The sequence below is a fragment of the Sceloporus occidentalis genome, unplaced genomic scaffold (assembly GCF_023333645.1).
Source record: "Sceloporus occidentalis isolate IW3139 unplaced genomic scaffold, rSceOcc1.0.p SCAF_114, whole genome shotgun sequence".
Lineage (NCBI taxonomy): Eukaryota > Metazoa > Chordata > Lepidosauria > Squamata > Phrynosomatidae > Sceloporus > Sceloporus occidentalis.
This window is the reverse complement of record NW_028317094.1, coordinates 1,533,907-1,556,755: the sequence shown is the minus strand read 5'-3', so window position 1 is coordinate 1,556,755 and position 22,849 is coordinate 1,533,907. Positions and strand designations below refer to the sequence as shown.

General features: G+C 44.3%; 1 protein-coding gene across 1 annotated transcript; it reads right to left on the bottom strand.

Annotated features, from left to right (window-relative positions):
* Nucleotides 1-720: 720 nt before the first annotated feature.
* On the bottom strand, nt 721-16,992 carry LOC149282457 (uncharacterized). The gene is made up of 3 exons (XM_089498164.1): nt 16,971-16,992; nt 14,888-16,185; nt 721-1,197 (listed from the first exon to the last, which is right to left on the bottom strand). Exons 1-3 carry the CDS (start codon nt 16,990-16,992, stop codon nt 721-723), a joined length of 1,797 nt encoding a protein of 598 aa, XP_089354290.1.
* Between the last annotated feature and the right edge of the window lie 5,857 nt (nt 16,993-22,849).

Sequence of the window (22,849 nt, the reverse complement as noted above, 5' to 3'; positions counted from 1 at the left end):
ATCTTACTTATGGACACCTTACTTACAACCACTGCAATAATGCTGACATCCAATTTGGCTCTTATCTGAGAGATATTATCTGTGAAATAGTCATTTAAAGCATCATAGTGAGCTGTAGAAGGCAAAGTTTTGTGCAAATTCACAACTTCTGTGCATCAAAGAGACCAGTGTGTTGAAACAGCAAAGAACTTTATTGAAAACACATATCAAAAATTCAGCGTTTAAGCCAGAAATACCAGAATATATTAAAACCCCAAACCTTAAATTCCACCCTCTTCCAAACCCCACCCACAATTCTCACCATCTATCCCCCACTATTAACCAGCCCCACTTTGCCATCCTTCTCACACGCACAATCTCTCCCTGCCCCAGACATTTGAAGAAACTAGCTCCCTTTCTGTTACTACCGGTCCCCAACTTTCTTCAGCCAACATCCCACAAATTCCGAATGCTATCATTGCTTTTCTAACTAGCTGCAACAAATCCCAGCCCCCCATCTAACTAATCTAAACCATGACCCATAATCCCCAGCCAAATTTGTAACTCAAAACAATTATCTATACTAGTAGCAATTAAAACCTAAACTTAACAAAACATAACTTTAAAACATAAACAGACATATGGACAGAAAAACTCTACAAATAAATTCATAAGGGCTTTTAAACACCGCTGGATTGAAAAAATATCTTTGTATTCCATCATTACAAAAATAATGTTCATTCACTTCATGGATTTGTGTGACTTCTCTCCTGTGTTGCCTCTCTGGTGTCTCAGGTGGGCTGACTTGTCAGAAAAACATTTCCCACAATGCTGGCATTTGTAAGGCTTCTCTCCAGTGTGGACTCTCTGATGTCTCAGGTGGGCTGACTTGTCAGAAAAACATTTCCCACAATGCTGGCATTTGTGAGGCTTCTCTCCTGTGTGGACTCTCTGATGTATCACTAGGCTTGACTGCCGACAAAAACATTTCCCACAATGCTGGCATTTGTATGGCTTCTCTCCTGTGTGGACTCTCCGATGTATCACTAGGCTTGACTTCTGAGAGAACCAATTCCCACAATGCTGGCATTTGTATGGCTTCTCTCCTGTGTGGACTCTCTGATGTATGACTAAGACTGACTTGCAAGCAACATTTTTTCCACAATGCTGGCATTTATGTGACTTCTTTCTTGTGTGGACTCTCTCATGACTCACAAGTTCTTCTGTAAAGAAGGACAATCAATGACAAAAATGAATATCAGAATTAAGAGAGGAGGGTGTTACCCCAAGATTTAGCCCTTGTTGAACCCTCCCTATTTGATATTAAATTAATGAAGTTGCTGAGAGTGACCCAAGCATGACATTATTGCAGATGTCCCCAAATCCATGGAACAATTGTATCCCTACTGACAGGAGCAAAGAAGAGATTGTAGTGGAACTGCCTTAAGGGAATCAGTCAAAGCAGATAGTCAAAGGACTGTTGAAAAAAATATTCCATTAAACATGATTAAAAATATTTTGATTGACAAGTGGCATCATGTCCTGTGAGACTGCCATAGAGTACTGAGTCAGAGCCCAAAGCATGATGCAATCTAACTGCAGAGGTCACTTCATGCTCTTTTGCACCAGATGACTCACAACCAATACACTATACAGCTCATCTGCAGATTGGTGTAGACTGGATTGGAGTTGTGTGTACAAGAGATTGTGAAGTTGATGGAAGTCAGAGAGCTTGCAAAGATTTGTATTATTTTGCAACTCAGGATAGAGAACCTCCAAGGACTTGGGTGAAATCAACTGTGTCTGTGAGTTACTTTTAAGTGTGGACAGTAGTCAGTGCATTGCCAAAACCTATATCTGGATATTTGTTTCCATACTCTGCTATGTTATTGTTGAGCTGAATCAGGAAGTGTTTCTTTCAGATCACGCTGTACATTGGCTTATGAACAGGACTGGAATTCAGAGCCAAGAAAGACCTGAGAGCCGGTGTGCTAATCCCTTTTGTCTGAGGTATTTGTATCAAGCATCTGTTGCATTCATTTTGGATTCAGACAATTTTTTCCCCACCCAGGAAACATACTAAAGCGATTTAAACCATTTTGAACCGTCAGTCTCTGTCCGAAAGCAACAATTTCAGTATAAATGTCTGCCCCGATATTTACTGTTCTTTGGTGTCAGTCCCGTTGCAGAGAGAAACTCTGTTGGTTTACATGGCTAAGCGCCTCAATATACTCAGCAAACCCACTTTCCGTTCCCTTGCAGGACCCTCAGCAATTGGAATCAAGAACATTCTAGGAAATGTATTACCATTAGTATAGCTTTACATTATTCACCAATCCCACCTTTTTTACTTACCTCTTGTGTGTATGTACGAATGCTTGTGTGTGTGTGTGTGTGTGTGTGTGTGTGTGCGTGCGTGCATGTATTTTGCTTTTTCCCTAAATAAAACATAAAACCCCATTTGAAATGCCTCTGGAATTATGTGAGATTGCGTGCTTGGTATAGTTCGGCTGACCTCCGAGGTCACTGTTGCCTGAACAAAATTATGTCTCTTGTTTGGGCTAAGTACCAAATTCCTCCCCCCACCCCCCCAAAGCATAGCACTTGCGAATGTCCTCCCCAGACTCCAGCATTTTGGGTAACAAAGGGTGTCTGGAACCAAAAATGCAGCTAAGCAAGCTCAGGTTGGAAAATAAAAGTGCCTTTTCTCTAATTGTGTCCTCCTTTCCTTCCTTCCTAAATATTACTCATAATTGCTAAATAAAACCACTTTATATGACTGAAAACAAGGACCTGATCTGGTTCTCATTAGTTCACTGAAACCAGTTCTGAAAATTTGTCAGAACTGCCTCCCAATCCCCAAGGCCCCTCTCCTGGCCTTTCCCAGGCGTCCCTTCCTCTCCGCACAGAGCTGGGCGATCCTGGCTTGGCTCCTGCCTTCCCCCCCTGGCTCCCAGAGGCTTGATCCACTTCACTTTCTCCCTCTGCTCTCTAACCTTCTTTCTTGCCCATCAGCATCTCATTTTCAGCATCTCTTCCCTGCCTTTCAATTTTTCACTTTCCGTCTGTCTCTTTATCACAGACACATACCCACAGAGTGTGATGCATAAAAGGGACACTTTGAGACCCATTTGTTGGGAAAGGCAGGATAATCAATATACAAATAATTCATTGGCAAAGGCAGAGCAAAGGAGCTGGGACCTGGACTCCAATTTTGGTGAGGGTCAAGCGCCAAGGAGCAGCCTTAAAACAGCCTTAAAACATGTATCAGACAGGCATGGACTACTGATGGGGTTTGGAGGAGATCTCAGGGGCAACCCTACATTGTATTGCCTGGGGGGGTCGGAATGAAATAATATTTTGCATCCCACAGCATCCCTTTTGGGAAGTGGAGTCCATTTTGCCACTGTTGAGCTCTCTCTGAGCCATTGCAGGCCCAAGGGAGGTCTTTCCCCCAAGAAGACTCTCCAGAGCCTTAAAAGGATGGAAGAGGGGCCAAAAAAAGTAGGAAACCTGCCCAGGGATGTGCTGAGTACCATTAGGGTGTGAAAATCATTAATCTCTATGGCTTCTTTCCACAAAACCCTAGAATAAGCAGTTTAGGATGGAGTATTTAGAATCCTTAGATACTGGAGAAAGATAGTGCCTCACTGAACTACAGATTCAAATACTCTATCACAATTAAACTACACTTGAAAGGGATCTAGGAGTCCTAGTAAACAAGAAGTTGAACATGGGCCAGCAGTGTGATGCGGAAGCTAAAAAGGCCAATGTCATTCTGGGCTGCGTCAATATGAGTATAGTTTCTAGATCAAGGGAAGTAATAGTGCCACTCTATTCTGCTTTGGTCAGGCCTCCCTTGGAATATTCCTGTGTCCAGTTCTGAGCCCCACAATTCAAAAAAGATGTTGTGAAGTTGGAACATGCCCAGAAGAGGGCAACCAAAGTTGTGACGGATCTAGAAACCATCAAGACCTATGAGCAGCGGATTAGAGAGCTGGGTATGTTTACCCTGGAGAAAAGAAAGTTAAGCGTGGATGTGATATCTAAATATAGGAAAGGGTCATATTAAGGATGGAGCAAGCTTGCTTTCTGCTGCTACAGAGAAAAGGAGACACCACAATGGATGCAAGCCACAGGGAAAGAGTTTCCACCTAAACATTAGGAGGACCTTTGTGACAGTAAGAGCTCTTTGACAGTGGAATATACTCCCTTAGAGTTTGGTGGAGTCCTCTTCTTTAGAGGCCTTCAAAGAGAGGCTGGATGGCCATCTCTTGGGGGTGATTTGAATGTGTATTCCTGCATGGCAGAAGGGGGTTGAACTGGATGGCCCTTGTGGTCTATTCCAACTCTATGATTCTATAATTCTAGTGGAACCATAGCAACATGATAATATAGTATGAAAGGGGCCTTACTCTTTATATAAAGAGTAATGGATTCAGGTTCCTTACCTACAGAAGCCACATTCTCATAATTGTCCATCATTACATAATTGTACAAAAGTTTCTGTTTCGTCGTCAACAGATTCCATTCATCTTCATTGAAATATACTGCCACATCTGCAAAGGTGACCTGAAATAGAAAATAGCCTTCATCCAGAGAGTGACTAAGCAAATGGGGAGGAAAGGACATGGTGCATCCCAAATATTATTTCATCCCTTCAGAATTCAGTCCACGAAATAAACTTTAAATTCTGTCAGCAAGAAAAAAGCTACTGCCTGTGAGATCCACTTTGTCTCGAATCCTTTCAATATAATAAAGAATATAATTTAGGCCATGGGTGGGATATTGAGGATGAATTGGGATACTGACTTTCCAAAAATATATAGTACATTCAGCCACAAAACAATTATGGTGCATTTAGCCATTTCTTGCCAAATTTCAGAGGAAATGTCATTCGTAAAAAGCAGTTCTGGGGAGCACTGTGTACATGAGGGCCACTGGGCCCACCCCCAATTTACATCCAGAGATGGTCTCCCATATCCCCAACATTTTACAGACAGGAAAAGCAAGGCACATGTGGACAAGCAACACTAGAAGGTGGTGAGGATGGCCAAGGTTGTTTATGAGCAAGATCACACAAGCTAGGAAGGGCACAGCAGTTTGCTTTTGACTCAGCCTCCTGACAAGGGAAGACCCAGGCAGATTCTCTCCTCTCCTCCCTTTTGAGTTGATGAGGTGCAAACTCCTTGGAAGTCATTTTGCAGCAACCCAAGAGAGCCGAGGAGAAGGGGGAAAGTCAGTGGAGGAGAGAGAAACTGGGACATTTTTGAAAGCCCCTGAAAAAGTGGGGTGACAGAGGATTAACCAGGACTTTCTCTGCCAAACTGGGACAATATGTTCTCCACTTGCTTTCATGAGCTGGCTCAGCAGTGACACAAATGAAACTAATAGGATGTTGACTCACCAAAGAGTTGTTGTTCTTTGACAGCCTCTTTCTCTTGGAGCACAACACCCCCCGCTTGGCCTCTGTGTTGGCCATTAGGTGGGCGGGGAGGTGGGGGTCCTGGTAGCCTGTAGTTGGGTCACTTCCAGTAAAATATGTCCCAAAGCTGTATACAAGGAATCTGAGATGAAGTTCCTGAGAAAAGAGACTAGGGTTAGGCTTGGTTTGTCAGAAATCCTGCAGCACTCAAAGACACAGAGAACAGCATGCTGCTGCTGAGATACGCAGGTGACATATGCCTCCTTTGAGCCAATGCAGAGGTGGGCATCCCCTTCCTCCCTCTTCACCAAACAAAGCCCCCTGGACCTAGCATAGATTCACTGCAGCTCCCCTACACAACAGATACTCCATGTTAAAATGCTTTTGGCGTTGCTATGTTGCACAGCACGTGAGGCAACACATTAATGTATGGCGCAAGATTCTTTACCTTCACTGTAGTCAGTAGCTTGTGAGCTGAAGAAACACCTGTCGCTCTCTCAATGAGCAAAGAGACACTGTAATCTTCTCTCAGATGAGGCTCTTATTCCTATAAGAAGTTCCACTGTGTACAACACTATATACATCGACACCCTCCACCATCCACACCAGTAACAACCTACTCTGAGGCACACACTGTCTGACTCTTCCTCAGTGACAGTTGAGAATGACAGTTGACAGTTGCATCAACATTCCAGTGCAGATACAGAATTAGTCAGTTTTAAAAGAGTAGAAGCACCCAAGTTGAATTTTTATCCTGTAAAAATGGTTTTGCTTTTTAAAATTAACCAGTTTGTTTTTCTGTCTAATCCTTGTTCTTCTTGTTGTTTGTTTGTTTGTATGTTCGCTTGTATCATTCTTGGTAGTATGAGATGGTCTGGTCTGCCTCCTTCCTTCTTCCCTGAAAATCTCTTAATAAGAAAACTGGGGAGACTTTTAAAAGCTCCCAAAGGAGCCACTTTTGGACTTTTTAGGGAACAAGCCTCCTCTTAGGAGCCAAAGCCCAATGTTTGTGAAGAAGAAGAATAAGGCTTGTATTAAAACTATCCCCCCATTTCTGATCCCTTTTAAAACCCTTGTTCCCCAGAAGGAGCAGAGCTGTGTAAGAAAACCTTCTCAGAGAAGAGACACAAAAGACACACAAATAGACACACTTCCTTCCTTTTGGCCCAAGGAGCCTGGCCTCCTTCTGACTCTGGAGCCTCAGGAGAGAAAGATAAGCCTCTGTTCAACTGAAGCCTCAGAGAAGGTTCTGGAAGGTTATTCCCCACAGTCACAAGCAGCACAAAATGGCCACCTCCAACTCAGTGTTTGGCAGCTGGAGGCCTCCGCACACCAGTAAAGCCTCCCACTTCCAGGCCTTGTCCCTCTGCTCCCTCTCCACTCCCGTCTCTCTCTCCCCCCCTTCCTTCTCCCTCGCAGAGCTAAATAGAGAGGCAGAAGCTCCTCCCCTTCTTCATTCTGGCCAATGGGGGCAGAGGAGCTGGAAGACCCCGCCCCCTGCCCCACCCTCACAGGTTCCCAGTCCTGCAGTTAATATGGAACAAGGCAGGAGGGACTGAGGGACCCTGGAGCCCCAGCCACACGGACACTGGCCAAAGGCACACATTCCCAAAGCCTAAGACCCATGAAATGGCAGCCCTATGCAGGGCAGGACCCTCCTCTCTCTGGCCCTGTGGATGCTGGGAGATCCAGTCCAGGGAATACACTCTAAATCCCATTGGCAAGAGAAAAGGCTACTACTACTCTCTGATGTCTCACTAGGTGTCAGAACCTGTTATTAAGATCAGTTATAAGGTTATATCTTTTCAGTTCATGTACATTCACTTGATTTTAAAACCTCCCAAAGGAGCTACTTTTGGCGTAGTTTGGGGGACAATCGTCGTCTTAGTGGCCCTCCTATTAGAGACCCCTCCTCTTTTGACCCAAATCCTTATGAGGCCCAAAACCCCTTTGTTAGGAAGCGAACACCGAATATCTCAGGAAGGCTCTATATCTGTGAGGGTTGGAATCCTCTGATCAATGGCCCACATCCAAACGTATACCAAAAGTAGAAGGTCTATTGTGAGAGCATTGCAGTTGTGATCTGTAACACTTCTTTGCAGAGTCTGAGGCTTCAGAGAAAAATGTACACTTTTAAAATTATTATTATTATTATTATTACTATTAACCTTTATTTATAAAGCGCTGTATATTTACACAGCGTTGTACATACAAAAAGCCCCCTCCTTTCTCCCCCCTGCTAGTTCCCCACCCCACACACACTTAGCCAGGTCCCCATCACAACCTAGCCTCACTCAAGACATTTGCAACATTGCCAGCTAAGAATAGTTGTCTAAAACAACACTCCAAAGCAGTTAATAGGGCCCCACTTAGAAACTAAAACCAACTTTAATATTCTACCCATATACTCTCCACCCCCAACATCTCAGCTAACAGAACAATATAGATCAGATATCTCAAAACATACATGAAGTGATTATATAGGAACTGAATATATACAGCATTATAACTGATCTCAATAACAGGTTCTGACAATATCTCCCAAGGCCCCCTCCCTCCAGGACCCCCTTCCACTCTTCCTCTCAGTCTCTCTCTCTCCTCTGAAGGCCTCAAACTGCCAACTGCCAAGCGCTCAGGCAGAGGCAGCCATTTTGTGTTCTGGGGGCCATTTTGTGCTGTTTGTGACTATGGAGAATGTTCCAGAACCTTCCCTGAGGCCTCAGTTGAACAGAGGCTTCTCTTTCTCTCCCTGAGGCTCCAGAGAGAGGAGGAGGCCAGGCTCCTTGGGCCAAAAGGAAGGAAGTGTGTCTCTTTGTGTGTCTAGTCCTTGGGAGACTCTGTGGGGCCATGAGATTTTTTTTTTTTTTGGGGGGGGGGGAAATCCCAGAGAAACCATGGAACCTCAGAGTATGATCAAGATTACAAGGTTGTTTCTCAGGAAGGAGAAGCAAACTAGGAGAGGATACAGCCTTTTGCTTTTGCCTGAGCCTCTGGGAATAGGGTTGCCATAAGTGAGGACCTCCAAACCGGGACAAATGTAGGGCAACATTTTCAAATGTAGGACACATTTTTATAAAAATGGAGGACGCGCCAAAAAATGAGTTTTTTTAAAAAAATGTTAATATAAATGCATGTTTTTAGGCATGATCAAAATGGAGGACATTTTGGCATTATTCTTAGACAGATGGAAGAAATGTACTTGCCCTCGGGTTCAACTTTACTTCTCAGAAGTGTGTACTTGGGCAAGGGACTGTGGTTTTTCTTCACTGCGCATGAGTTTGTAAAAATCACAGCAAGTTACATTGGTCGTGCCTCAGAGGCTTGTTGATATCAATATCACCATCATCATCATCATCATCATCATCATCATCACCACTATAATTGGCCAAGAAAGGCAGACTTGTTAGCATTCAAAGCACCATAAATACACAAAAAATGCACTTGCATATATTTAATAATAAAAAATAATGAAAAAATAAATAAAAAACAAGGCAGGGGTGTATATATTTGATAATAAAAATTAATGTAATAAAATAAAAAACAAGCAATAATAAAAATTAATGTAATAAAACAAAAACAAGCAATAATAAAAATTAATGTAATAAAACAAAAACAAGCAATAATAAAAATTAATGTAATAAAACAAAAACAAGCAATAATAAAAATTAATAAAATAAAATAAAAACAAGCAATAATAAAAATTAATAAAATAAAATAAAAACAAGCAATAATAAAATTAATAAAATAAAATAAAAACAAGCAATAATAAAAATTAATAAAATAAAACAAAAACAAGCAATAATAAAAATTAATAAAATAAAAAATAAAAAGCAATAATAAAAAATAAAAAAATTAAATAAAATAAGTATTTCATATTTTTAAATATAATTTAAAAACCCCAAAATACAAAGGCAGACCTAATGGCCAGAGACTCAGCTTTCCTCCTCCTCCTCCTCCTCCTCTGGCCCAATTCTGCCCTGGCCTTCAGGCACCCTTCTTCCGGCTCCTTCCTCCTCCTCCTCCTCCTCCTCCTCTCCCCCTCCTCCTCCTCATCCTCATGATTGCTGGCGCGGGAGGAAGGGAAGCAGGGCAGGCACGCGCGCACGGAGGGAATTGGGGCAGGCGCGGGCACGGGGAGGAAAGGAGGGCAGGCGCACGCGTGCAGAGGAAAGGAGGGCAGGCGCGCGCGCACGGAGAGAATTGGAGCAGGCGCGTGTGCGCGGGCAGGGGGAAGTGCCTTCCCCACTTCTCACCGTGCGCGTGCGCCTGCCCCGCTTTCCTCCTCACGCGTGCGCCTGCCCCGATTCCCTCCACGCGCACGCACCTGCCATGCTTCCCTTCCTCCTGCGCCCTCCCAGTGGGGGCGCCATGGCGGCGGCGCTTCTGCCGCTGAGGAAGAGGAGGAAGGTGGAGCCGGAGGAGGAGGTGGGTTGGCGCCACAGCAGCCGCATGAGCGGCAACGGCAATGGCCGGAGCGGGCCCCCAAACTGGGAACAAGGCACGGGTGGGGGCCCAAACCGGACCGGGACCGGGAGGGGCCCCCCGAAACCGTGAATGGCATGGGGGCCGCCAGGTTATGGCAACCCTATCTGGGAAGGGGCCCTCTTCTCCTTTCTCCCTGGCTGTCTTCATGGAGGGCAGACTCCTTTTGCCCTTTGGACTCAGTTTGCAGCAATGGCAGTGAGCTCAAAAGAAGGGGAGAAATGGCAGCAGGAGGAGGAAACTGTGGCCTTTGAAGAGCAGCTGAAAAAGTGGGAGGGTAAAGAATGAACCGGGCGGGGGGGTCCCTGCCAAACTGGGAGAGTTGGAGGGCATTCAGAAGGAGCTGGGCCTGGAAATGGAGGAGAAGGGGGCTTGCAAAATGACTTCCGTGGATGAGAAAGCTGGGTCAAGTCCATGAAATGAAATGGCCCAGTGAAATGGTGTCCATAATATAGGAGCCAGTGTGGCATAGTGGTTTGAGCATAGCTGGACGATGACTCTGTAATTCAGATTTGGAATCCCAGCTCTGCCATGGAAGCCCATTGGGGGACTTTGGGCAAGTCACACTCTCTCAGCCTCAGGGAAAGGCAATGGGAAAACTATTCTGAAGACATTTGCCAAGGAAACCCTGTGATAGGTCTGCCTTAGGGTCACCATAAATTCAAAACGACTTGGCGCCACTCTTTCCTCTGCAGAAGCGCCGCAACAACCAAATTGAGCAGCACTGTTGCAGAGCAAAAATGGAGCGCACAGAAGCGGCTCCTTTTTGAGGTGCACTTCTACCAAAGAGCCAGTGATGGCACAGGTACGTTGCAGTTGCGCCGCCCCATTTGGAGGTGGCACATCTGCAACATCACCGTTATGCGCCGTGTCTGGTGGGTGCGCTGCAGTTGTGGCACCCTCATCACTTGCAAGGGTTGCCATCTGTGTGGGCACTCCGCCTACCATGCAACCCTCACACGTGACCAGGGTGCCTCAAAGGCTTCTAAAGGCTTCTAAAAACAGATCAAAGCGGCTAACAGTAAAAGCACTGGTAAAACACAATAACAACTTGTCATTGTTGGGTCCCAAACCCTCCCAATTCCTCCCATCCACAATAAAATACAATTAAATTCTTAAACAATTATGAAAACAATTATTAAAAATAGGGCAGAAGCAGTTAGAGCAGTTGCTGAACAATTCAATTAATAAGAGATTGCTGGAATGCTAATCTGGAAAGAGATATGTCTTGATGAGCTTTTTAAAGCCTTAAAGACTGGTGATATATCGGATCTCTTCTGGAGGCTGTTCCATAACTTGGGAGAAGGTCCTTTGTGTAACTGCAGAGAGCCTTGTTATTGCTGGCTGCAGTAAGTTTTTACTAGAGGACCTCTAAGTGTGGGGCAGATTGTATGGGAGAAGGTGATCCCGTAAGTAAGATGGACCCAAGGCATGGAGGGCTTTAAAGGTTATAACCAAGACCTTGTACTGTCCCAGGGAATTAATGAGCAGCCATTATAGGTGTGATATGGACACCTCTAGATATTCCAATGACCACTCTTGCTGCCATATTTTGGATTGGTTGACATTTCCGGACTAAGTGCAAGGGTAGCCCTATGTAGAGTCGTTGCGGAAGTCAAGACATGAGGTTACCAGCGCATGCATCATAGTTTCCATGTCCTCAGGTTCCAGAAAGAGGCACAGTTGGCGTATCAACCAAAGCTGATAACAGGCACTCCTTGCTGTCGCATCTATCTGAGCTGACATCTGGAGCTAAAGATTCAGGAGCACCCCCAAACTGCAGACATAGTCTTTTAGGGGAAGTGCGGCCGCTTCCAGGACCAGTTGACAAACCTCCATATCTGGATTAGGACCTCCAACAATCAGCACCTCCGTTTAATCTGGATTCAGTTTCAGTCTGTTTTTCCTCATCCAGCCCATTACTGCCCCAAGACATTCATTCAGAGGGGAGATGCCTTCCTTAGTTGATGCTGAGATATATCTTGGTGTCATGAGGATACTGATAGCACCCCGCCCCATGCCTCTGGATGATCTCTCGCAGCGGTTTCATGTAGATGTTAAACAGCATTGAAAGAAAGCATTCTTAAAGTTGTGCATAGATGGTACCTCACACCATACAACTTGCACACATTACTAAGAACTCCACCTCAAGCTGTTTGAGAGGATGTAATACTAGAGGTACCTTCCTGCGCATGTGGTACGGTTGTCCAAGTGTATTTGCATTTTGGCACTCAGTAGTTAACTTAGTTTCAGAAATGAGTGATCAAAAGATTGTCCCTTCTCCAGAACTTTTATTGCTTTCAGTGTGTATTTATGAAAACAAGACATTGCACAATAAAGACATTATTGCATTTTTGTTGGCATTGGCCAGGATTGAAATTGCCAGGGCTGGGAAAACTGGAAAGGTCAATATGACTGATTGGTGGTCTCGATTTTGGGATTTTTAGTTTATGGGAAAGCTCACTGATCAATGTAGAAGGTTGCGGGGTGGGATCTTCCTCTGCCTTTTGAAGAACGATGGTCCCACTTATATGTGATCTCAACCACATTGTAGCAGAAGTGGCCTTCCTTTGTAATAGGATTCCCTTTCGACGATTGAACTGGTGCAAAGAAGGTATCTCTGTCTTCTGAGTCCATCCCTGTTTTTATGTAATGTTGCCCTTTTACATCCCATGTGACCATGAATATTTGAAATTGGTTTTTAAGGTTTAAGAAAAAACAGCATTAGTGACAGGACACCGCCCCGAGGAACGCCAGATTTATGCTCCCTTTTAGAGGAGCAACTGTCCCCAAGCATCTCCATCTGGAATCTGCCTGAGAGATAGGACCAGAACCACTGCAACACATTGCCCTTGATCCCCAATTCCCTCAGGCTTTCCATAAGGATGCCATGGTCAGTGGTATCGAAAGCCTCTGTGAGATCCAAAAGCATCAACAGGGTCACACTTCACATGTCGATGCTCAAGCAAAGATCATCTACTAAGGCGGCCATAACAGTTTCGACTCCGTATCCCACCCTGAAGCCAGTTTGAAATTGGTCCATATAATCCATTTCATCCAAGACCGCTAGGAGTTAAAGAGCAACTGCCCTCTCAATCATGTAGTTTACAAATAGAAGATGCAAGACCGGTCTGTAATTGTTCATCTCCAAGGGATCTAGGGGGGCCTTTTCCATAAACAGCCGTAACACTGCTTCTTTTAAGCAAGATGGAAAATAGCCCTCCCTAAGAGATGCATCTATGATATATCTCAGGTGAGTCCTAAGTGCATCTCCTCCTTGGAGGACCAGCCATGAAAGGCAAGGATCCAGAGGGAAAGTTGTCTTCTTCTTATTTCCAAGGAGCTTGAACACCTCCTTAGTACTCACAGATTCAAATTGATCCAGTATGATCTTAATCACAGAGTCACTGGACACCTGACCTATAGCCTCTGCAATAATGCTGGCATCCAAGTCAGGTCTTATCATTTAAAGCAGGGGTCCTCAAACTCCGGCCTCCAGATGTTTTGGACTTCAGCTCCCAGAATCTCAGATCATTGGCCAAGCTGTCAGGAAGGGCATTATGAGGTAGGAAGGAAATTTGCATGTGGATGGTGATTGGCTGAGGGACAAAGAGGAAGGAGGAGCCTTTGTGGGGCTCTGGAAGTCTATTCAGATTGACTGTAGACTACTGAGGTAGGAAGGAAATTTGCATGTGTGCAGTGATTGGCTGAGGCTTCTGGGAGATGAAGTCCAAAACCCCCTCCCCTCCATGGCCATGCCTCTCTCCAATGGTCCCCACAGCGTCTATTCTCATAATAACCCCCCAAGTACCTGGGACCCAAGGAATCCTCCTAGTAGGGGGCAGGGAACGAAAGAGGGAGAGGAGACCTGGCAGGCCCCCTGCCTTTCTTTGGGAGAAGAAGAGGGGTTTCCTTCCTTCTTATAACCCCCCAAGGGGCCCCCAGAAGACCCTGCAGCCATTCCTCTGAATGAACAAGGGCTCTCCCCACTTCCCTCCCTCCTTAAGAACAGACTGTGAGGGCAGCCATGGCTTCAGGAGCTGAGACTGTGCATACATAGATGCCCCCAAAGGCCCCTCCTCAGCATACACAGGGATTGCCAGGACCAAGATGCTTCTGCATATTCTGCTGACGGCCTTTGCAGGAAAGGAAGGTATGCGCTGGGGGTTCAGCGGCCTCCCCTTCCTTCCCTCCTTTCTTCCTTTGAGGAGACCGCAATGGAGGCCAAGGTGCAGAGCTGGACTCAGGAGGGAAAGCCAGGAAAGGAAGGCTCTAGTTTTGAAATATACCTGTCTCTGTGTATCTTGTATGTTTGTGTGTTTCTGTGCACGTATGTGTGTGTGTGCCCCTTCTGTTCTTATGGCTGGGCAATGGAGCTGAGGACTGAAGAGAGAAGAAAGGGTCAGTTTTGGCAAATTCAGAACTTCTGTGCATCAAAGAGTCCAGTGTGTTGAAACAGCAAAGAACTTTATTGAGAACACACAGAAATCCAGTGTTTAAGCCAGAACAGCCCACTACAATACAAACAATACATTAAAACCCCAAACGTTCAACATCACCCTCTTCCAAACCTAGCCTCACCCCCAATTCCCACAGTCTATGCCCCACAGGTAACAAGGCCCCCTTGGCCATTCCCAGAAACTTGCCCTTTCGGTTAATACCCCAAAATTTTCTTCAGACAACATCTCACACTTTGCAAAAGATATCATTCCCATAACTATTCTATCCAGATGCAACAAATCCCACCCCTCATCTACCTAACCTATACCACAATCCACAATCCACGACAAATATACAACCCAAAGCAATTACCTATACTATTACCAATTAAAAACTAAACTTAACAAAATATGACTTTAAAACATAAACAGACATATGGACAGACAAAGCTAATAAACAAAATCATAAGGGCCTTTTCTTATTACCACAGGATTAAAAATATATTCTTTGTACTCCTTCTTGACAAATATAATGTTAGTTCATTACTGGGATTTCTGTAGCTTCTCTCCTGTGTGGCCTCTCATGTTTCACGTGGGCTGACTTGTCAGAAAAACATTTCCCACAATGCTGGCATTTGTATGGCTTCTCTCCTGTGTGGACTCTCTGATGTGTCACTAGGTGTGACTTTGAAGAAAAACATTTCCCACAATGCTGGCATTTGTATGGCTTCTCTCCTGTGTGGACTCTCTGATGTGTCACTAGGTGTGACTTTGAAGAAAAACATTTCCCACAACGCTGGCATTTGTATGGCTTCTCTCCTGTGTGGACTCTGTGATGTATCATTAGGATTGACTTCCGAGAAAAACATTTCCCGCAACGCTGGCATTTGTATGGCTTCTCTCCTGTGTGGACTCTCTGATGTTTCACTAGGTCAGACTTCCAAGAAAAACCTTTCCCACAATGCTGGCATTTGTATGGCTTCTCTCCTGTGTGGACTCTCTGATGTATCATTAGGATTGACTTCCGAGAAAAACATTTCACACAACGCTGGCATTTGTATGGCTTCTCTCCTGTGTGGACTCTCTGATGTATCATTAGGATTGACTTCCGAGAAAAACATTTCCCGCAACGCTGGCATTTGTATGGCTTCTCTCCTGTGTGGACTCTCTGATGTTTCACTAGGTCAGACTTCCAAGAAAAACCTTTCCCACAATGCTGGCATTTGTATGGCTTCTCACCTGTGTGGACTCTCTGATGTATCATTAGGATTGACTTCCGAGAAAAACATTTCCCACAATGCTGGCATTTGTATGGCTTCTCTCCTGTGTGGAATCTCTTATGTCTCACTAGGTGTGACTTCTGAGAAAAACCTTTCCCACAATGCTGGCATTTGTATGGCTTCTCTCCTGTGTGGACTCTCTGATGTATCATTAGGATTGACTTCCGAGAAAAACATTTCACACAACGCTGGCATTTGTATGGCTTCTCTCCTGTGTGGACTCTCTGATGTATCATTAGGATTGACTTCCGAGAAAAACATTTCCCGCAACGCTGGCATTTGTATGGCTTCTCTCCTGTGTGGACTCTCTGATGTTTCACTAGGTCAGACTTCCAAGAAAAACCTTTCCCACAATGCTGGCATTTGTATGGCTTCTCACCTGTGTGGACTCTCTGATGTATCATTAGGATTGACTTCCGAGAAAAACCTTTCCCACAATGCTGGCATTTGTATGGCTTCTCTCCTGTGTGGACCCTCTGATGCATGACTAGGATTGACTTGTAAGCAAAATGTTTCCCACAATGCTGGCATTTATGTGACCTCTTTCCTGTGTGGACTCTCTCATGACTCAAATGTTTTTCTGTAAAGAAGGACAATTACAGATGAGACTGAAAATCAGTTAAGAGAGGAGGGTGTTATCGCATGATTTAGCCCTCATTAACCCCTCCTTCTTACAGATTAAATTAATAAAGTTGCTGTGAGTAACCCAAGCCTGACCCTGCTGCTTATGCCCCTAAATCCATTGAACGGTTGCATTCTTACTCCTAGGAGCTAGCAAAGAAGAGACCGTATGGGGACTGCCTTGAGGGAATCAGTGGAAGAAGATAGTCAAAGGAGTGTTGAAAAAAAATATTCAATTAAACATGTGCAAAAATACTTTGATTGACAGGTGGCATCATATCCTGTGAGACGGCCACTGAATGCTGAGTCAGAGCCCAAGGCATGATGCAAGCTAACTGCAGAGGATGCTTCATGCTGTTTGGCACCAGGAGAGGACTCACAACCAATACAGTATGCAGCTCACATGAGGATTGGAGTGGAATGGATCAGAGTTGTGTGTACAAGGGATGGTGAAGTTGATGGAAGTCGGAGAGGAGAGCTTGCAAATATTTGTATTATTTTGCAACTCAAGATAGAGAACCTCCAAGGATTTCTATGAAATCGACTGTGTTTGTGTCTTATTTTTAAGTGTGAAAAGTGGTCATTGCATTGCCAATGCCTATATCTGGATATTTGCTTCCGTACTCTGCTATGATATTTTTGAGCTGTATTTGGTGCATCACCCTCGGATTGTAGTGTACATTGGCTTGTGAACGCGATCAAAATTCAGAGCCAACAAGAATCTGAGAGGCGGTGTGCTAATGCCTTTTGTCTGATGTATTTGCATCAAACACCCATTGCATTCAGTTTGTTTCACACCATTCTTCCCCCACAAAGGAAATATTCTAAAGTGATATAAACCTTTCTGAACCCTCAGTTTCTGCCCCCAAGCACCTAATTTCAGTATAAATATCAGCCCCGACTTGCTGTTCTTTGGTGTCAGTCCAGTTACAGATAGATACTCTGTTTGTTTTCATGGCTAAACACCTCAATGCACTCACCAACCCCAATTGTCATGGGAACTAGTGACCTCTCCTTATTTCAAATCCTCAACAATTGGAATAAAGATCTGGATAGATAACGTATCACCATTATCAAAGCCTTACATCTATTCACCACGCCCACCTTTGTTACCTTGTTCTTGCGTGTGTGCGTGAACACTTCTATGTATGTGTCTGTGTGTTTTGCTTTCCCCCTAAATAAAACACAAAAACCTATTTCAAATCCCACTGAAGATCTGTTTGATTCAGGAACTGCTATAGATTGGCTGAGTCCAGAGGTCACTATTGCCCCAGTAAAACTATTTCGCTCTATTGAGCTAAGTACCAAACTCCCCTAAAAGCATAGCACTTGCGTCCCACAACATTCCAGAATTGGCAGTTTAGGATTTGATATTTAGAAACCTTACAAAGTGGAGAACAATAGTGCCTCACTAAAACTAGAAATTCCAAGATTCCGCAGGAAGTTGTTATGACAGTTAAATTACGTGTGAAAGGGAACTAGGAATGGTAGTAGAGCACAAGTTGAACATGTGTCAACAGTGTGGTGCAGCGGCTAAAAAGGCCAATGTGATCCTAGGCTATATCAATAGGAGTATAGTGTCAAGATCAAGGGAAGTAATAGTGCCACTCTATTTTGTTTTGGTGAAGGCTCACTTGCAATAATCCTGTGTCCAGTTCTGGGACGACAATTCAAACAGATGTTGAGAAGGTGCAGCATGTCCAGAGGAGGGAAACCAAAATGGTGAATGGTCTGGAAACCATGTTCTCTGAGGAACGACTTAGGGAGCTGGGTATGTTTAGCTTGGAGAAGAGAAGGTTAAGAGTGGATATGACAGCCCTGTTCAAATATTTGAAGAGATGTCATATTCAGGATGAAGCAGGCTTGCTTTCTGCTACTCCAGAGAAAAGGACATGGCACAATGGATGCAAGCCACAGGGACAAGAGATTCCACTTAACCTTTAGGAGGAACTTCCTGAGAGTAAGGGCTCTTCAACAGTGGAATATACTCCCTCAGAGTTTGGTGGAGTCTCTTTCTTTGGAGGTCTTTAAACAGAAGTTGGATGGCCATCTCTTGTGGGGTGCTTTGAATGTCTATTCCTGCATGGCAGAAGACTGAAACTGATGGTCCTTGTGGTCTGTTTCAACTCTTTGATTCTATAATTCTAAAGTGGAATCATAGCTCTCTGACAGTGAATTATGAAAGGGCCCTCAGTCTTAACAGGAAGGGCAATGGATTCAGCTTCCTTACCCACAGAGGCCACATTCTCGTAATTCTCCATCATCACATTACTGTACATAAGTTTCTGCTCCTTCGTCAACATTTTCCATTCCTCTTTGGTGAAATATACCGCCACATCTGCAAAGGTCACCTGCAACAGAAAATAGCCCTCATCCAGAGAGTGACTAAACAAAAGGGGAGGAAAGCACATGGTGCATTGCAAATATTATTTGATCACTTTAGAATTCAGTCCAGGAAATAAACTTTAAATTCTGCAAGCCAGAAAAAAGCTGCAGCCTTTGAGATCCAGTTTGTCTCGAATCCTATCAATATAATATACAATATAATAAAGAATATAATTTAGGCCATTTCTGGAATATTATTGATTGATTAGGATACTGACTATCCCAACATGTATAGTACATTTAGTCACCAATGAATTATAGTGCATTTAGCCATATCTCACCTAATTTCAGAGGTATATTTCATTGTTAAAAACAGTTCTGGGGAGTGCTCTGGGTTTGAGGGCCACTGGGCCCACCCTCAGTTTAGGCCTAGACATATTCTCCCATATCCCCCAGCATTTCACAGATGGGGAAAGCAAGACACATGTGGCTAAGCAACACCAGAAGGTGGTCAAGATGGACAAAGTTGTATGATAAAGATCACACAAGCGAGGAAGGGTACCGCAGTTTGCTTTTGCCTCCGTCTCCTGGCAAGGGCAAGACCCTGCTTCCTCCTCTCCTCCCTTCTCCCCTCTTTTGAGTGGAAGGGATGAACACTCTTTTGAACTTGGAACAAATTTTTCAGCAACTGAACTGACCTGAGGAGAATGGGGAAAGTGGGAAAAGGAGAGAGAAATAGGACATTTTCCAAGCCCCTGAAAAAATGAGGTGACAGAGGATTACCCAGGACTCTCTGCCAAACTGGGACAGTATGTTCTCTGCTTGCTTTCATGAGCCGGACCAGACATAGATGAATCTAATAGTAAGGATGGCAACTTACCAAAGAGCTGTTGTACCTCAGGAGCCTCTTTCTGTTGGAGCCCGACTCCCTCTGCTTGGCCTCTGTTTCGGCCATCAGGTGGGCAGGGGGATCCTGGTTGTCCTGCACTTGGGTCACTTCTAGCAAGAGAGGCCCAAAGCCGTGTCCAAGGAGGCCAAGATGAAGGTCCTGAGAAAAGGGACCAGGATTAGGATTGACTTCGCAAGAAACCCTGCAGCACTCAAAGACACAAAGAACAGCATCCTGCTGGAGACATACGCAGGTGACATATGCCTCGTTTGGCCCAATGCAGAGGTGGGCATCCCCTTCCTCCCTCTGCACCAAACAAAGCTCCCTGGACCTAGCATAGATTTACTTCAGCTCCCCTACTCAACAGATACTCCATGCCTTATTAGAGTGTGGGGGGGGGGGGAATTAGGGGATGGGGAATTAGAGAGGCCCCTGGCTATGTCCCCATAGATAGATGTGAAATCAGTCCATCATAAATAAATAAACCATCTGCTGAAACCTGCAGAGGTCCCCAGTGCTTTTCCCCAGCATCAGCCCCTTTCACAAGAAGGCTGCATGCACACTATACAAATAAGGCACTTTGAGACCGCTTTAACTGCTCAGTGCTATGGAATCCTGGGATTTTATCTTTAGGACACTTAGCCTTCTCTGCCAGAGAGTTCTCATGCCACAACAAACTACAAATCCCAGGATTCCATAAAATGGAACCAGGAGTTTCAAAGTGGATTATTTCTGCAGTGCAGATACATCCTGAGTCGATTGTAAAAGGATAGAAGCACCCATGTCTTGTTTTTATCCTCCTAATAATGGTTTTCCTTTAAAAAATTAAGTAGTTTGTTTTAGTCTATAATCCTTATTTTTGTTGTTTGTTTTATGTTTCATTCATGGTAATATGAGTTATTCTGGTCTGTCTCCTGCCTTCTTGCCTGAAAATCTCTTAATAAGGAAACTGAGAAGACTTTTAAAATCTCCCAAAGGAGCCACTTTTGGCCTTGTTTGGGGGACTAGCCTCCTCTTTGAAGCCAAAGCCCAATGTTTGTGAAGAAGAAGAATAAGGCTTGTATTAAAACTATCATCTCCATTTCTGATCCTTTTTAAAACCCATGTTCACCAGAAGGAGCAGAGCTAAGAAAACCCTCTCACAAAAGACACTCAAAGGGACACACTTCCTTCCTTTTGGCCCAAGGAGCCTGTCCTCCTTCTCTCACTGGAGCCTCAGGAGAGAAAGAGAAGCCTCTGTTCAACTGAGGCCTCAGAGAAGGTTCCGGAATATTATTCCCCACAGTCACAAGCAGAACAAAATGGCTGCCAGAACACAAAATGGCTGCCAGAACACAAAATGGCCACCTCTGGCTCAGCACTTGGAGGCCTCAGTGCAGTAGTGAAACCTACCACTTCCAGGCCTTGTCCCTCTGCTCCCTCTCCCCTCTCTCTCTGCCTCCTTCCTTCCTCCTTGTCTTTGTCTTTGTCTTTGTCTTTGTCTCTTCCTTCCTTCCTTCCTTCCTTCCTTCCTTCCTTCCTTCCTTCCTTCCCTCCCTCCCTTCCCTCTCTCTGTCCCCTTCTCACTCACTCTTCCGCGTGCAGAGCTAAATAGAGAGGCAGAAGCTCCTCCCCTTCTTTAATCTGGCCAATGGGAGCAGAGGAGCTGGAAGGCCCCGCCCCCTGCCCCACCCTCACAGGCTCCTCCTGCAGTTAATATGGAAGAAGGCAGGAGGGACTGAGGGACCCTGGAGCCCCAGCCACACTGGCGGCCATTTTGTGTGCTGTTTGTGACTATGGAGTATGTTCTAGAACCTTCTCTGAGTCCTCAGTTGAACATGCATAAACACACACAGATACACACACACACACAGAGAGACATACACACACACATATACACACATTATATATATACACACACACACACACACACACACACACACATATATACACATACATATACTGTATATATACATACGTGTCACAACAAACTACAATTCCCTGATTTGACAAGGGAATTGCCTCCACGCTTCCAGATCACAGCCCCAGAGAAAGAGTCTCTACAGTATATCAGCATTGCCAATTTAAGTCCACTTTTTCAGCTGCATTTGAATTTAATAATGATAATAATAATGGTGATGATGATGATGATGATAGATAGATAGATAGATAGATAGATAGATAGATAGATAGATAGATAGATAGATCGTGTAGTACATTTGAGACTCACTAAAAGAAAAGTTGGCAGCATGAGCTTTCCTAGACTTAAGCGTACTTCCTCAGATGTATGGGAGTTGTAGTTTATTGTGGCACCAGAGCTCTTTCTCACAAAACTACAATTCCCAGGGTTCCCTAGCACTGAGCCACGGCAGCTAAAGTGGTCTTGAACTGGATTATTTCTGCAGTGTGTCTTGGAACCAACTCAGGCTGCATCTTCACTCCAGAGACAATCCAGTTTCATACCGTTTTAACTGCCATGGCCCAGTGCTATGAAGTCCCGGTAATTGTAGTTTGTTATCATACCAGAGTTTGCTGAGAGAGAAGGTTCAATGTCTCACAGAACGAGAATTCCCAGGATTCCATAGCACCGAGCCTGGGCAATTAAAGGGGTGTCAAACTGGATTATTTATGCAGTGTGGTTGCAGCCGAACACGTTTCTATTTTGCATAAATCTTCCTGGCCCCCCTTCATGTCCAAATAAATATCTTAAAGGTATTAGAAGGACTGAAAGATTCTTTGTTTGGTCCAATGGTAATTTTGAGAGTTGAAATAAGTTACAATTATTTTTATTCAATTAGGTTTACATTTATTTGCTAAAGATCCACCATATTAATAAAAATATAAATAAATCCTATTATTATTATAATTATTATTATTATTATTAACATTACGGGAACTTTCAAGGGATTTTGACTGAATATTCCGTGTAATATGGGGTGGATTCCATGGATTTTGGTAAAACATGCCGGGAAATAAGTTCAAGGCTTCTTACCAACACTGGTCCTGCCCTGCAGTAAAGCCCCTCCAATCCCTCTCAACAGGGGACTACAACTCCCAAGTCTTCTTTCTTTCTTTCTTTCTTTCTTTCTTTGTTAGTTTCCTTCTTCCTTCCTTCCTTCTTTTCTCCCAAGCTGCCTTGTGTTAGTGCTGTTACTGCTCTTGTTGTCGTTGTGTGCTTCTAAGTTGTTTCTGACTTATGGTGACCCTAAGGGAAGTCCATTGAAGGCTTTTCTTGGCAAAATTTGTCCAGAAGTGGTTTAGTAAGTGCCTCCCTCTGAGGCTGAGAGAGTGTGACTTCTTGCCTAAGGTCACTCAGTGGATTTCCGTGGCCAAGAGGGCATTCGGACCCTGGGCTCCAGGGTCATAGTCTAATGGTCCAGCCACTAAATCACACTGGCTCTTTCTTGAGGCTTTGTAGTTTTTTGTGGAG